The 17,450-nt window shown below is 39.3% G+C and overlaps 1 protein-coding gene across 3 annotated transcripts in view; it reads left to right on the plus strand.

Moving 5' to 3' along the window:
• The window catches only part of Trim24 (tripartite motif containing 24), a 105,712-nt gene that overhangs the window by 31,779 nt on the left and 56,483 nt on the right, over nucleotides 1-17,450 (plus strand). For 2 of the 3 annotated variants that reach the window (XM_021164255.2, XM_021164256.2), the window contains exons 2-3: nucleotides 10,872-10,990; nucleotides 15,610-15,757. In XM_021164255.2, the coding sequence (XP_021019914.1) occupies nucleotides 10,872-10,990; nucleotides 15,610-15,757 (267 nt within the window). Of the gene's footprint in view, nucleotides 1-7,244; nucleotides 7,696-10,871; nucleotides 10,991-15,609; nucleotides 15,758-17,450 lie in introns of those variants that run through there. The other variant, XM_021164257.2, reaches the window with a different exon arrangement.

A 17,450-nucleotide genomic window follows, 5' to 3' on the forward strand; every position in this document is an offset into this window, starting at 1 on the left:
TCTTCTTTCTTCTTTCTTCTTCTTCTTCTTCTTCTTCTTCTTCTTCTTCTTCTTCTTCTTCTTCTTCTTCTTCTTCTTCTTCTTCTTCTTTCTTCTTCTTCTTTCTTCTTCTTCTTTCTTCTTCTTCTTCTTTCTTCTTCCGTTCTGTGAGCAGATGACCTGGTGTTTTGGCTCATACAATCTTTCTGCTCCCTCTTCTCAGTATTTACTGAGCCCTAGTTTTAGGGATTGTAATAGACATTGGTGTTGGACCCATTTGGATTACTTTTAAAGGAAGAGGCAGTTGTATGTTTGTGAATCTCTTTTGTTTGGGTAGTTTAGAACACCATGTTACCTTGAAGAGGTAGAGTTTAGAATTCTCTCTTCTCTTCTCCCTTTCTGTTTCTCCCTCTCCCCCCTCTCCCCCCCCCCAAAAAAAAAAGCTTTCAACTATGTTACACTGGCTGGCCTTGTACTCACCAAGATCATCCACCTCTGACTCCCAAGTGATCAGTTTGAAATGGCATTAAGGCTTTAATGAATATATCTATTAAAATTTACTGTACCAAGAGAACTACTTTTTACCTTTTGGGCAGCAATCCAAAAGTTTATCAGCATGCTCTCTCTGAAACTTTGTGAAACTAGATAGAATGCATTTACAGTGAAGGTGCATTTGACAGTTTTTGAAATGTTGGTGATCCTTTTATCTTTGACCCACAAACCCACTTCTAGGAGTCTATTTTAAAAGCACTCAGCTACTGGTCTAAAGTGGTATGTAGACAGTTACTCACTGTGTCTTCTGTAATACAGAAGATTAAAAGTAAGCCATTAGAGGAGAGATGTTGTATACAGGGATCTAATCACCCAGTGTGTGTGTGTGTGTGCGCGCGTGTGTGTGCATGTGTGTGGCTGAGGGAATAACAAATCAGACCTACTGTATATTTAATGATGTGAAATGAGTCACCCTAATACTGTATGCGAACAGGAACAAGCTGCAGGGTAGTATATATAGTAGGCAGCTACTTTTTGTGTAAGAAAAATAATTTTTAAAACAAAATTTAAATATTTGTAAACTAGAAAATGTTTAACAAAATGGTTTAAAAACAAAGTAATGAAAATAGTTACCTAAAGGGAAATAAAGTTAGGGCGTGAAAAGGTGATGGGGAAAGAAGTTTGACCTTTGAACTCAGCCAATATTTTACATATTCACACACTTTTTTTTTTTTTTTTTTTGGGGGGGGGGTTTCGAGACAGGGTTTCTCTGTGTAGCCCTGACTGTCCTGGAACTCTGTAGACCAGACTGGCCTCAAACTCAGAAATCTGCCTGCCTCTGCCTCCCGAGTGCTGAGATTAAAGGCATGCGCCACCATGCCCGGCCACAAGTTTTTATCAGCATAGAAAGTAAAGTCTAAAAGTAAATGATTTTAGGAAACTTCAAGTTTGCTGAGTTGGTAGCATATCATTGGATTTTACTATCACGTTTGTTATAGCAGACTTACTTATCACAGTATTTTTCAAATAGTACAATTTATTCAATATTTAATAACAATCACTCAGTTTAGGATCTCTCTTCCATGTTTTTATTACCTTTTCTGCCCCCCCCCACCTTTGTGTGTGTGTGGGGGAGTGTCTCCTGTAGTCTAGGCTAGCCTTGCATTATAGATCCTCCTGCTCGTGTACCTCCTGGTTGCTGGGATTATGGGCCTGTGCCATATGCCTTGCTCGCTGACTGGACGGTTTTGAGGGGTAGCAAGTGGAGCGGGGAATCTAGCTTTCTCTTGTCTTCTGACCTCCTTTGTTGTGCATAAGAGTCTTGCCTTTTTTTTTTTCATGATAATTTATTCCTTTTGATTTCAGTTTTTGCATATTACATATTTTTCATTCTCTCTTGGATTCACTCATCCTGGAAAATTTTCAGAATTATTTCATTTCTTCAGAATTCTTGCCCATTATATTTTCTTTCTGAAATTCTGGTTAAAGACTTGTTCTGTATTCTATGTGTATTTATCTCTGGAGTTTTGTTCTACTCCATTGTTTCCAATACTTTTATTTTTAATTATATGTTTATATGTATGTCGGAGTATGGGTTTGTGCACATGAGTGCAGTGTCAGTGGAGGCCAGAAGAGGGCTTTGGTCACTTGTTGTGAGCTGCCTGTTGTGCGTGTGGGGAACTGGAGTCAGAGCTTCTGGAAGGGCAAGTAGTGCATGCTCTTGACCAAGGAGGCTTGAATGTCACTGAGCTACATTACTGAAGTGTATTATAGTTATGGAGACATATAGTGCAAGTCCTTCAAATTAATTTTCCAAATTATTGTTCAGGTAGAAATACATATCATTAATTTAAAAATCATCCTTTAACCATGAGTTATTTGGAAATATGTTTGTTAGTATTCCTGCACAAATTGAAGGAATCCTGGGACTTGGGAGTCCAGGAACCACACAACTCTGAGGTGGGACAGCGTCCTAATGAACGGGTATCCTGAGACATGGGAGCCCAGGAACCACACAGCTTTGAGAGCAAGCCTCCTCAGCAGAGGCACAGCAGCCCCAGGGAGGCTATCCCTGGCTGAGCTGGAGTGTTACAGTGTAACAGCTAGGCCTCACTGCTCCTTTTCAGCATTGCAGCTCATAGGAGGGTATCTCCAACTGAGCTAAGGAGGGGAGGAGCCTCAGCCCTGCTCCAGTCTTAGCTTCCTGGCTTCTTGCCATCAGTCACACTAGGCAGCAAAAAAGATTTATTGAGAGGGACAAATCCAGGGTTGGCTGTCTCTGCCCCCAGAAGACAACATGGAACAGAACTGTACTGAGGGCTTATATAGAGTTTCTTAGGGTGTGTGTGTGTGTGTGTGTGTGTGTGTGTGTGTTAAGGTGGGGGGTGGATCTCCAGGGTGAGGATTGGTGGGATTTCAAGTCCTAAGCTTGGAGAAGCTCAGGGATTCGTGGATTTTCCTGTTCAGAGATTAGTGGGATTTTTTTTTTTTTCTTGTAGGGAAGGCCTTGTCAGAGCCATTAGGGGATTCTGGGGGTTAGTGCTTGGCTGCTGGAGCTTCTCAGACAGGGACCTGGTCACTTTCCTGCTTTGAGAGTGTTACACAGTATGCAGAGTTTGCAAAGGGAGTTTCCCAGCTGCTGGAGTGTGAATAGCCAACAGTTTAATTTCTAAGATGATGTCATTTTGATGATGAAGCAGGCTGTATGTTTCAGTTTATTTTACTTTACTGTGTGTAAATATTTGGCCTTTGCATGCATGTATGTTTGTACTCTGTGCACGCTGCTGGGAGCCAAACCAGGACCTCTGGAACAACTGCGACTTTTAACCACTGTGCCTGCCATCTCTCCAACTCTGTAATTCTTTGAAAACATGTTTTACTGTTTAGCATATATTACATCTTGATGACTTTACATTCACACTTAAATTTACATTCTGCTAGTGTGGGGTGACAATAAATGTCATTGTATCAAGTTATTTAACTCAAATCTTTTTTTAATTAGATATTTTCTTCATTTACATTTCAAATGCTATATCCTTTCCTAGTTTCCTCCCCGAAAGTCCCCTATACCCTCCCCACACCCTGCTCCCCAACCCACCCACTCCCACTTCCTGGCCCTGGCATCCCCCCCCCCCCCCATACTGGGGCATATAATAGCAAGACCAAGGACCTCTCCTCCCATTGATGGCTAACTAGGCCATCCTCTGCTACATATGCAGCTAGAGACACAAGCTCTGGGGGGTACTGGTTCGTTCATATTACTATTCCTCCTATAGGGTTGCAGACCCCTTTAGCTCCTTGGGTACTTTCTCTAGCTCCTTCATTGGAGGCCCTGTGTTCCATCCAATAGATGACTGTGAGCATCCACTTCTGTATTTGCCAGGCACTGGCATAGCCTCACAAGAGAGAGCTATATCAGGGTCCTGCCAACAAACTCTTGCTGGCATATGCAATAGTGTCTAGGTTTCGTGGTTTTAACTCAAGTCTTATTGCTGATTTTATCTATTTATTTATTTGCTCATTACTCTGTTGGTAATTGAGAGAAGAGAATTGAAATCTCCAACTACAACACAGCTTTTTTCAACTGTGACTATTTCTAAAATGTCTATTATAATGTTCTGTTAGGTACCTTGTGTGTAAGATTGCAGGTTCTTAAAGAATTGACCCCTTTTATGACTAGACAGTAACTCTGACTGTCCAGGAACTCACTCTGTAGACCAGGATGGTCCTGAACTCAGAGATCCACCTACCTCTTCCTTCCTAGCACTGGAATTAAAGGCAAGTTCGATCCCTCCATCCCCTGCTAGACAGTACTTTCTGATGACAATCCTTGTTGTATAGTCTACTGTGTATGACATTATGGTAAACTACACTAGTTTTTTGGGAGAGTTGTTTGTTTATTTGTTTTTCCTTGTAAAGAAGCCTGGTTACTATTTTAGCTTGCTACATCTTCTACTGCATTTTTATTACTTACTTACATAAATTCAGTGAGACAGAACAACACAGATTACATGATGGAGGTTTATTATAAGAAGATATAAAAGGACCAGCAGAAGTTAACTATTCATTGCCAACCAGCCCCTCAAGGCTTAGGAAAGCAGTCCAAGGTAGATGAAGTCTTGTTTGTATACTGTGGGGAAGGAATTATATAAAACAAGCAGCTACCCTGAGTATATAACCCAGTGGCAGTATTATTCATTGGACTTAAAACATTGAGGGATATGTTGTTTCCAAGACAACAGGAACAGAGATCTGCATGTTCCAGTCAGTCCCTCATTTCAAGATGTTGCAGCCACAATACAGAGAATTATAAATGAGAAAGAAAGAAGTATAAAATTTCTGAATAACTTGTCCCGAATGTATGTATGAGTGTATAGTGTGTGTGTGTGTGTGTGGGGGGTGCTGATGGTGTGTAGCTCAACAGCAGAGCACTTGGGTGGCATGTGTGAGGCCCTGGATCCAATCCCTAGCATCTTAGGAAAATAGTATAGGAGCTGGGGAGAGAGCTCAGCAGAGAGCACTTGCTACTCTTGCAGTTCCTAGCACCTATGTGTTAGCTCACAACTATCTGTAACTGCAGTTCCAGAGGATCTCATAGCCTCTTCTGGCCGCTGCATGCACATTACACGTGTGATGCACATACATACATGCAGGCAAAGTACTAATACACATAAAATAAAAATATTAATTTTTCTAAAGTAAAGTGTGTTTCTGTTGATATTATGTGAGTCTTTTGATAGCACATAATTCATTCCATTAAGATGGAATACAGTGATGATACCATTAAATTATACCAGTGAATTTATAGTCATCAGTGTATTGTTAACAGCCTAACAATACATTTCTCAGCATATCCCCAGCACTTTCGTATGGTGTGTGAGTGTGTGTATGTGTGGAAGGGCGTAGGGGGTGTGTGGGTGTTGATAGCAAGCCATTAGTGGTATGACTAAGTACAGATCACTGATTTATACTCTGTACATTAACTCACTTTTCTCCGTAGATGTCACAATTTATATGTCTTGACTAGGATCTGTCTGATCATTCACCTCATGTCACTTGATCAGGTGCATGTAAATAGACCTTAAATCCACACCCCTTTCATAGAAATGAACAGGTTATGTGCATGCTAGCCATTCTAAAGTTATAAACTCTGCACTAATAGAAGCTAAGACTAAAAAGGCTAAAAGTGGGATAGCAAGTCACGCATCTTAGACTCCAGAAGATTAAAACATTTAAGTTTAAATGGGCAATGAACAAAACATTTAAAGAGTTGTTTTTGTTAGAGAATACAGAAAAAACAAAAGAACATTTGTAGCGTTAGTAAGTTACAATCAAGTAGTTTCTGTTTAATTTGTTTCTGAAATATAGTCTGCATTCTTTGTGTTGTGCATGAAACAGTTTGTATTATTTGCTTTATGATTTCTCTAAAGTGACTCCTTCCTTGCCTGTGTGGTTTCAAATGACTCCTTAAAAATAATTTAAAAAAAATCTTGTGTTGCAAATTATTCCTACTCTTCTAGGTTGGTGTGTGTAATAAAGACTTATTTCAGTTAGGCATTGGTTATATTTACTGTATGGTATGAAATGTCTTGGCTTTTTGTTAGGATTTGGTTTGTTTGCCTATTTTTTTGTACTGAAATATCTATGATTTGGGAATGAAATTGAAGGAGAAGTTCAAATTTGGGATCTAACGACCCCCAAGTTGGGGAGGATAACAGAGATAAGGCCATGTTGGTTCTTTTGAAAAAAGCCAGTTGTTGTCACCTGATTTTAATGAGAGGATAAGGATATAATGCACACCTTCCAAGGTTCCAGCCCAGGTTAGACCTTCATATACATTACTTATTCTCAAAGTAATACTGCTGTGAATTTTTTGATAAACATGGAACACTTAGCACAGTAACTGGAACACAGCAAGTTGTAGCTGCCAGTGTGATAGTTCAGTGTTACTGTTTTTACAGAAAACAGATTTTTTTAAAGGTGATTAGGAGCTATAAACAATAAAGAGGGTTAATGTAGGTCTATGTGGTATATATGACTTTAAAACCAATGCTAAGTTTGCTTTTGTTATTGTTAAATGGTTTTTTTGTTGTTGTTGTTTTGGTTTTTGTTTGTTTTGTTTCTGTTTTGTGCTGGGTATTGAACCCAGAACCTTATGGCATGTTCTACCAGTGAGGTATGACCCTTACTATAGTATCTGTCTATTTAAGTACTTTCCATCCTAGCACCCAGGATTCAGGCCATAAACTTTTTTCAGAGTATGGGACTATGAGTAAATCATAGTAACTCTGAATATACTAGAACCGATATGGGGAAGGTTAGAATCCTTGGGCTCTTCCAGAACCAGGTGAGAGGCTCATACAGAAGCTAACAAGTCTTTGACTTGGATAAGGAAGGTCTCTTTCTTGGGGCTTGGAAGGTATTTATTTACTTCAGGAAAGAATTTGAATGTCTTTGAAGGGACCTGCTTCCTTTTTCTAGCCATAGCCACTATTATAAGTTTTTTGTTACTCATTATTAGACTTTTCTTCTAGTTTTATTAGTTCTGTGTGCTTTCTTGAATTTTCATTTTGATTTAGTTGATTTCTTTGTTTCGTAATATGTGTTCATTTTGCTGCTGTCTATTATTTGAATGTGGCACACAAGCTTATTGCTACTGTATAGATATTTAGATTGTTATAAAGGCTTTTTATGTAAAACACTACTGGCATTCTTAGAACATGTCTCTAGATGGTAAAGTATGATTTTTTTTAATTGTAATTTTTAATTGTGGATCACAAATATGTGCTTTGTACAAAGGGAGTTGTACATGTACATCACTCATCTGTTTCATCAGCAAGTAGGAACCAAGAGAAAGCAGTCAGGATCATAAAACTTCCTCACAGAACACACCCGTCATGAGCCTTTGACCTCACTTGGACACACCCCTCAACTCTATGACCTCACTGGACACACCCCTGTAGATTCTAGAACCTCACAAGGCCCATTCATGCAGTCTCACCACCTGGTAGTTGTACTTTGGAGACCCAGCCTTTAACAGGGGCACCTTGGGGGCCACTAGCTATTCAAGTATGGCAGATATTTTTGATTACACTTTTATTGGTGGGTGTGGAGGTGCTTGTGCCACATGCGCATGTGGAAGTCAGAGGATAACTTGGAAAAGTCAGTTCTTTCCATCCTGTGTTCGTCCCACAGATAAAACTGCTGTCACTGGTGATGAGCAAGGTACCTTATCCACTATCCACTGAGCTGTCTCAGCAGCCAAATTCTAAAGTGGATGTTTTGCTTAAGACAGGATTTCAGTATGTAGCCCTTGGCTGTCCTGGATGATACTTTGTAGACCAGGTTGTCTTTCAGGGATCTACCTGCATCTGCCTACTGGGATAAAAGGCAGGCATTTGCATGCCTGGCCAATTTAAAATTTTTAATCTACTCAAAATTTTAGGGGTCAGGTAAAGTAGGAATTTAATCATGTCCTCTTTCCTGAATGATAATTAGTAGCCACCCCAGCAACTTGAAGAGGTCATCTGTTTTCCTGCTAGTTTCTAGTTCCACATTGATTATACATATATGTTTCTGGTGTACATATTCATTTCTGGTTTTGCTTTTACAAAAATACCATATTATTTACTTATGGCTTCGTGGTCATTATTTAATAGACATGTTCTGCCATCAAAATGCTAGTAAGAATTAGAAACAACCTTGAATATATAGCTGTATTGACAGGTTTTCTTCATTATTTAGAGGTTTTGTTTGTTTTATAATACAACATTTTCTCAGCAATGATCTCTCTTATCTCATAAAATTTACTCTTAAGTACTTAATAGTATAAAAGTATTTTTTAATTTAAATTTATATCATTTTTCCCTTCCCTTTCCTCCCTCCAATCTTTCCCATGTATACCTCCCATACTCCCTCTTGAAATCATAGCCTCTCTTTTCTTTAGTATATATTATGCCTAAATATGTAAATAAACCTCAGTCCATTTAGTATTTGTTACTTATATGTATATTAACCAATTGAGGGGATTCATCCCCAGGGGAAATCTTATTTCTCCTCCCTCAGCATTCCTTAATTGCCTATGTTATCCCACTTCTCTATTAACATGTCTATTAAGGCTGGGCTATTCCAGGTCTTGTTGAGACAGTCATATTATTATGCTTTGTCATTTCCAGCAGGACCATTCTCACAGCAAATTTTCTGGCCCTTTAGCTCATACAGTCTTTCTGCCCATTCTGCCCTGAGTCTTGGCCATGCACCCCATGATCACTTGTGGTCTCCCAGGTGGTGTTAAGAGGGTTTCTTGAATGCGGGGTAAGAGCTACATTTATCTGAGGGTGCTGGGATAAATACTTAGAGTGTAGTTTGGAGTTGTGCTGGTTTAGTAAAGTGATGGTGGTAGGTTCTCATTTAAAGTCCATGACCTCACCTATTCCTAGCTTTTGTTGGATAATCATCAGCTCTTATGGAGGAACATAGTCCAAGTGGTTAAAAAAAAAACAAGACAGACAAAACAAAACAAAACAAAAGGGAACTTAAAATTTGTATTTGCTTCAGTGTTGAGGATCAGACTTAGATCATTACATATGTGAATGAAGGACCCCTGAAGGGAGACCCTCACGCAAGTCTCCGGAATAGCGCACCCAGCAAGACACTGAGACCGAACTTGCTATAATCACACGAGGAACTTTATTAACAGTGAGAAGACGGGACAAGAGCTCAAACCAGCATGCTGGGGCTGAGACTCATACACCACTCAGGGGTAGAGGAGTTCTACCCCGACCCTATTTTTCAGCAGGCTTATAAAGGCAAAAACCACAAACTAGGGGGAGGATCAGGGAGGAAATAGGGGAAGTCTAGGGGTGGATACTTGTTTTAAGGCACCTGAGATATTGAAACATTCTGCGGTTGTTTTTCTCAAAAGTTTCGGGTAATTAGGCCATCTGGCAGGGGGCCAGGGTCCATGTTCTTAGGGCAGTCCGTATTTTTCCACTCTTGATGAGATCTCAGATGGATTTTTAAAATATTTTTTAAGTGTGTGTGTGTGTGTGTTGCCTACATGTGTGTCTGTACACCATTTATGTGCAGTGCCCACTAAGCCCAGTTCCCGAGGAACTGGTGTTACAGATGGTTGTGAATAGCCACGTGGGTGCTAGGAGTCGAACTTAGGACCTCTGGAAGAGCAGCCAGTGTTTTAAACTGCTGAACCATCTCTCCAGCCCTAAGGTTTTTTTTTTTTTTTTTTTTTTTTTTAATGTACACAGATAAAATTGGCCTATGGATTTCTTTGTGTTTGTTCTTAATGCATTTTGCTTTATAAATGTGTATTTGTATCAATTACTTTCCATTGCTATGATAAAATACCAGATAGAAACAGTTTAAGGAGGAAGAAGCCCATGCTTACAGATGGTTTAGTTCTCTGCTCTGTTGATTCTGGGCCCATGGTAACACAGGGAGTGTTTAGAGGAGACTGTTCTCTTCATGCAGTCGGGAAGTAGTAGAGGGTCTGGGAACCAAATATGATTTTCAAGACCTGTCTCCACTGACCTGTTTCCTTTAACTAGCTCTTACCTCCTAAAATTTCCAAAGCTCCCCAAAATGGTACAGCCGACTAAGCCTTCAGGGGACATTTCACATTCAAACCATGAGCATCTGTGTACCTTGCTGAAATTTTTTTGTTTTTGTTTTTGTTTTGTTTTTCGAGACAGGGTTTCTCTGTATAGCCCTGGCTGTCCTGGAACTCACTTTGTAGACTAGACAAGCCTCGAACTCAGAAATCCGCCTGCCTCTGCCTCTCAAGTGCTGGGATTAAAGACGTGTGCCACCACCACCTGGCTCTTGCTGAAGTTTTGATCAGTGCTTTGTATATATTATATGTATGTCTGAGAAAGAACTTTCCCGCATAGAAACAGTTTGCATCTATTCAAGAAAACATTAAAAAAAAATGCTTCTTAATAGCTTGAGGAGCCTTTAAAGAGAGATGTTTGGAATTCCTATAATTCTGACTCTTAGGTTTGGAGAGATCCAGAGTTTCTTGTTCTATAGAAAACATGGGACATTGGGTGCGTGGTGACTGACTCATCAAGACCTGATCTCAAATATACAAAGAACACAATACTACTTAGGTTTGGAAAACAGTGATAAAGAGGTTGCTGATCAGTAAGAACAGAAGCCATTGGGCATGTGACTTAAAATTAAAAGGGCTTGTACAACATTTAGTGTATCTAGTATATATAAAATGCATACGTATACAACACACGCACACACACAAATTCCTTATGAATTTAGAAAGAAGGATATGAACTTTAAAAGATTGAAACTAAAACCCCAAACTGTTACAGTGTAAATGAGATGTGGAGTCCTCAGTATGTTAAACTTCAAATTCATTTTGTCTTTCCCAGTTGGAGTCATTCGATGCCCAGTTTGCAGCCAAGAGTGTGCTGAGAGACACATCATAGACAACTTTTTTGTGAAGGACACCACTGAAGTTCCTAGTAGTACAGTAGAAAAGTCGAATCAGGTAAGTGTAAATTCAGGCCTTCACTGCCCATGATGAAGTAGCTTAAATGCTGAAGGAATTTGTATAAATAGCCAAACTTCAGAACATTAATATACAAAGTTACATCATTTTTAAGTGTATGAATGATAGTGAATAGTTGAGCTTAGGAATAAACAGTGCCAAATAGAGCCTCTGATTTTATCATTATATTTCGGTATGCTAGAAACACTATGCTGTATTTAGTATTTCTTTGTATTGAGTTACTAGGTGTTGAAATTGTTACTTTAGACTCCTTTTTAAAAAAGATTTATCTTTATGTGTATTAGTGTTTATATTCTGGTAAGCATACTCTGTGTGTGTGCAATGCTTGTGGAGGCCAGAAGAGGGCATCACAGCTGCTGGAACTGGAGGTAAAGACAATAGTGACTCCCTTGAGGGTGTTGGGTGTTCCAGGTCTTCTGCAAGAGCTAGCGAGCCATCTCTCCAGCCCCAGCCTCCTTGATCAGTAAGATTTCTACATTTTAACAATCATTTTTAGTGTGTGCATATATCTACATACTTGATGGCTATAAATAAATCAGAGGACAACTTGGTGAAGTTGGTTTTCTAATGTTTTTCTGTGTATTCTGGGAACCAATCTTAGGTCATTAGGCTTGCACATTCTGAGCTGTCTCTCATCCCCAGGGCTTTACGTGTTTAAGAAAGTCCTATTCATGGTATTGCTCTGAAAGCTTTGTTTAGTAGCATTGTCCAAGGTGCCTATATACTCTACGTCTATCATGTTATAGCCCTGCTAAGGTGAATTCTCTTGCGTGTGCTAAATAGAAAATTTGTATGCATATAACTTTTGGTTGACTTTCTCATAGACAGTTCCTTTTCTTTATAACAGAAGATAGGGGAAAGAACTAAATCTAGTTAGAAAGCAGTTGTTAATTTTGTCTATTGTATGATTGGTTTCTGTGCTTTCTTCCCACTTCTTTCATTTTCATTTTGTTTGTTCCAGTGGGATTTAGGGCTCGTGTTACTTATAAAAGAACAAATACTAATTAAAATTCGGTTGTTTTAACCATGTCCACATTGCTCCCCAAAGGCCAAACTGGGCTTGCTTCGGGGATAAACTATTGCCTTGTGAAACCAGCTTTAAATAATGGATTGGCTGTGGGTTTACCTCAGGTGTAGTATGTATTGTGCAGGAAACCATGGGCTTCTGGCCTTTTCTAGGGGTGATAATCCAGAAACTGGTTGTGGAAACTACAGTGTGATAAGCTGTGTCTCTAGACCTCTCGGAGGTGTTTTTTTTTCCTACATTGCTGCTTTGTTTTTGGTTTTTGGGTTTTGGTTTGGTGGTGGTTGTTGTTGTTTTGCAGCAGGTTCTTGCAGTGCTGCCCAGGGTGGCCTTGAACTCACAGTCCTCTTGCTTCTCTCCCAGGATGACCAGTATTGCCATATCTTGCATCTTATATTTTGTTTCATTTACCAGAGATCTGGAACAGTGCATATGAGCCGTTCCTCACCCCTTCTTGTAGCTTCAGTGGAAGATTAGAAATTTAAGTGACATCCTTATAGACATGATAGTTGAATGTAAGGATATCACTAGATCTAGCCTAAACCTACAGCATTAACAATACACGAAGAGAAGTGGCCAATGGGATCCCAAGTGGCGTTGGGAAAGCAAAGAGGCCTGCCAGATACAAGTGATCCCTAGCCCCGGCAAGCACTGACCAGCAGTGTGAGGAAAGGGAAGATGGTAAGCCTTAAGAAAGGCAGGGTTTGGTTCCTGGAAATACCCGATATTTGGCAATTTGGCAACTTCTGAATTATGTGATTTGTTTGTTTGTTTGTTTCCAACTACAAAGGTAGTTAGTATGCCACTGTCTTCACCATTCCACCAGCTATATACGTCTACTAGATAGATATACAACCTCCTGTATGTACCCAGTGCACTCTCCATGCTTGCTCTACTTTTGTAAATCTCCCATCCTGTTCTCTTCCTCACTTCTGCTAAACCCCCATACAAATTACCTTGTGTAGGAATACTTTCCACTTCTTTAATCTGTTCTTTGTATTGCAGTAATAATGCTTTTAAGAATATAACTCTGCCCATGCCTTTCTTAGTCTTTCTCTTGAGACAAAGATCAACACTGTCACGTGGCCTTACTTGATTTGACCCTTGCCTGTCTTGCTACCCGCTCCTTCTCTTTCAGTCTTCCCCTGCCTGATTCCTTTTGTAAAGTGCTGCTTGCTTATTTTCAGTTCTTTAAAACAGCCATGCTCTTGCTTGTTTTTTTGTTTTGTTTTGTTTTGTTTTTTGCTGGTGCTCTTCTCTGACTAGATGATTCCCATCTAGTAGCTTTCATAGCTTGGTGCTGATGAAGTCTTCTTAGGAAAAGCTTCCTTCTGTGTGTCCATTCCTAAGCACTGACCACTTTGTGTACATTCCCTATATTGGATCTTCTGAATAGAAGTGATCATTGCAATCATGTGCCTTTCCCATTTAATCTTAAGAAGACTCAAGAACTATGTATCCTTAGGGCTGGCGAGATGTTTCAGTGGTTAAGAACACTTACTGCTCTTCTCAAGGTTCTGTGTTCAATTCCCGGCACCCACGTGGCAGCTCACACCTATCTGATGCCATTCTCTGGTGTGCAGCATACATGCAAAGTACCCACACACATAAAATACATAAATAAGTGTGTCTTTAAGATTTGTATCATTACCTTCATTTTAATGATGAGTTCTGTATCCTGTTCAAGACCATTGTTGTAGTTAGGATTTCTAGGTAGAACACCACGACCCAGAGTAACTTAGGAAGGAAAAGGTTTATTTCAGCTTGAAATTCTACATCATAGTTCATTATCAAGGGAAGTCATAGCAGACACTTAAGGTTGGATCACGGAGGCAAGAACTGAAGCAGAGGCCATGAAGGAATGCTGTTATACTAGTTCACTCACCATGCATGGGTTGCTCAGCCTGCTTATGTACCCAAAGCCGCCTACCCAGAGATCTCACTGCCCGCTATGGTAGTGAGTTAGGTCCTCCTACGTTAGTCCTCAACACCCAAAGACTTGTCTATGTGCCAGCCCTTTACTTTCCTTCTTTCTTTTCTTTTCTTTATCTTTTTTTTTTTTTTTTTCTGTTTTATTTTATGTGTATGGGCTCCTAGCCTGCATCCCTGTCCATGTATCATGTGAATGCAGCGCCCACTCAGGCCCTGGATCCTCCAGAACTACAGACAACCCCAAATTGCCCCATGGGTGCCATAAAATGAACCCGGGTCAAGAGCAGCCAGCATTCCCAACCACTGAAACATTTCTCCAGACCCTCAATAGCTTAATATTATGGAGGCATTTTCTTCCCAGAGAGGTGGCTTAGTGGTTTGCTCTTCCAGAAGACTTGGGTACAGTTTCCAGCATCTGCATGGTGGCTCACAACTGTTTGTGACTCTAGTTCCCGAGGATCAGACACTGGTTTCTGAACTCCACAGGCACTGCACACACGGACCACACAGACATCCTCGCAGGCAGGATACCCATACACATAAAAATAAAATAAATGACTTGAAATAATCTGTTTTCAGATGTCTCTACATTTTTTTCAAGTCAACAAAAACATCCAGCTAATAACCATTTAGCTAAGTAGTAGTATAACTTGTATTTTCACTTGTCCTTCCATCCAGGAGGATTGATTGTAAGCACCATAAGGACAGAGGCTTCTGTGTACTTCTCCTTATTGCATGCTCAGACCTAGCCTAGTACTTGGAATGACTAGTATACTGAGTTAGGCAGAAAAATTTACTTAAAATTAATTTTCTAATATTTATTTTTGCTTTATTTGTATTTTTGCCAACATATATGCATGCATATATACCACAAGCATTCCTGGTGTCTTCAGAGGTCAGAAGAAAGCACTGAAGCCACCATAAGTGGAGTTACAAATGGCCATCAGCAGCCATCTGAGTGTGAGATCCTGAATCCAACATTCTGTATGAGAGCAACCAGTGCTCAGAACTGCTGAGCCATCTCTCCAAATCTTTTCTTTTTTAAGATTTAATTTGTTTTTGTTTTATTTATTTTTATTTTGTATGTATGAATGTTTGTATGAATGTATATACGTTCACCATGTATATGCCTTGTGCTCACAGAAGAGGATGTCAGATCTCCTGAAATAGGAGTAACAGATAGTTGTAAGTGATCGTTTGGGCGCGGGGAACCAAACACAGATCTTCTATGAAAACAACTTATGCTCTTAACACTGGAGCCATCTCTTAAACCACTTGAAATGAATATCATTTGCCTAGTTCCTAGAATGTCTAGTCTATCAATCTAAAGAGAAAAATGTGCTTAAATAATCTTTGTCCAGTCTAGTGTTGCTTTTATCCTAGAAGCAGAAGCAGCCAGGTGTCTTATAAGTTAAAGTCCAGCCTAGTCTAAATAGTAAGTCCCAGATTAGCCAAGGCTGCATAGTGAGACCTTGTCTAAAAAGATAATTCTTATGGATATTCATTTTAAAATACATATAGTTTAATGCATACTATCAATTTTAATTTAGGATAATATAAGAAAACTGATAGTCTATTTGGTTAGTGTTTCATTCTTTTTAATTTTTTTTTCAACAACTTGACCAGATTCTTTTATTGTTAGGTATGTACAAGCTGTGAAGACAATGCAGAAGCTAATGGGTTTTGTGTAGAGTGTGTTGAATGGCTCTGCAAGACATGTATTAGAGCTCACCAGAGGGTGAAGTTCACAAAAGACCACACAGTCAGGCAGAAAGAAGAAGTATCTCCAGGTAACGAATCAGGTTTTTCCACACTTCTCTTATCTCTCTCTGCAACTGTAATTTTACATTTACTATATGACTTATTTTGATACAGCTATAAATAGTACATGTACTTTAAAATATACTTTTCAAATCAAAGAAGCCAACATTGTATTTGAAATTGTACTTGGAGGTATTATAAGTATGGATTATATATTGAATGTTGCTTTAATTTATATCCCCAACCCTCCTGCTTGTGTGAATTCAATGTGGTGTAATCAGAAGGCAAGCAGAATGAAATACAGCTTTGCTGTTGTCAACCGTACTGAGTAAGAGTGAAGACCATCACCTAACTTCTTTGGCTGAATTATGCAAGCTTTATTGTCTCTCAGACAGAGCTTACCTCCCTAGAGACAAGATGAGGTTTCTATAGCCCAGAGAAGCCCTGCAAGACTAGGATATTTTCAAGGGTTGAAGATTTCTAGAGGAATTTTGGTAATATTAGGAATTTGGATGAATATTAGGAATTAAGATGTTCTGTCAAATAATTTCTACCAAAATTATTTGACAGAACATCTTGTCAGAGTCCAATTTCATAGAGTGTTGTCACATCCCAGAAACAGGTTAAAGCACAGTCAACTTGAATTTTGCAGCAAACAGAAATGAACTTGTTCTGACCTTATAACAAAATGGCTTCCATCCTTAAGCTTGAGCAGGCTGGTCCATCACAAGTGTTCTTAACTAAGGAGCCAGCTCTCCAGCCTCCACCTAACATAATGTTTTAAGAGTTCATGCATATCATTGTTGTTTTGCCTTAAGATCTGCTTTTTCTCATGTTTATCCTTGAGTCAAGCAATATATGAACCTCCTTTACATTCTAGATTTTGCTAAGTACTAGAAACGAAAATGCCAGATGCCTCTTGTACTACAGGAGTATCTAATAAAGAATATAAGCAAATAAATAATGAGAGTTGGGCTACCAAATTCTTTTGGAATACTTACAAACAGTACCAACCTCAGATTTAGGGATTTAAGTTGGAAGCCTAGTAATTCCAGGTGAAAGAGCTCTAACTATACAAATTGAAGGGTTGCTTGGTAGCATCAATGTTTCATTTGAAGTATAGACCATGAAACTTCCTCCATTCTGGATATTGGTATAGAAAATTGGACGTGTATAAGGTTGGGTTAGCAGGGCAGGTATTATAGAAATGGAACAACATAGGAAAAGTCATATAAAGGCATGTTGAACTGTTTTTGGATTTTAACTGGCTAATGGAGGTACAGAGTCTTGATTAATGGGGTAACTATTGGATATAACTGATAAAGGTATTAGTAATATAAACATTATTATAGTAAATTAAGTAAAAAGAGTGATTAGAGTGGGATTGGTGGATTGGTAAGTATAGAAATAGAATAGTAATAAAAATTCTACAGTGTGGCTATGGATAGGTAGTTAAAATGAAGCAACAGTCTCTGGATTATTTTTGGTTTCACATGCTTGTAGTCTCAGCAATTGGGAGAAAGAGGTAGAGTGGACCAGTCCTGTTGTCTAAGTTACAGCTGAAAGACCCCCGAAGGGAGACCCTCACTCAAGTCTCGGGACAGCCGCGAACCCAAGAAGACACTGAGACCGAACTCAGAGTATAGGAAGGAAGATTTAATAAAGGCACAATGAGTAAGCACATGAACCAGAGCTCTGGGGTCGAAACTCATACACCAAGCA

The sequence above is a fragment of the Mus caroli genome, chromosome 6 (genome assembly GCF_900094665.2).
Source record: "Mus caroli chromosome 6, CAROLI_EIJ_v1.1, whole genome shotgun sequence".
Classification (NCBI taxonomy): Eukaryota; Metazoa; Chordata; class Mammalia; order Rodentia; family Muridae; genus Mus; species Mus caroli.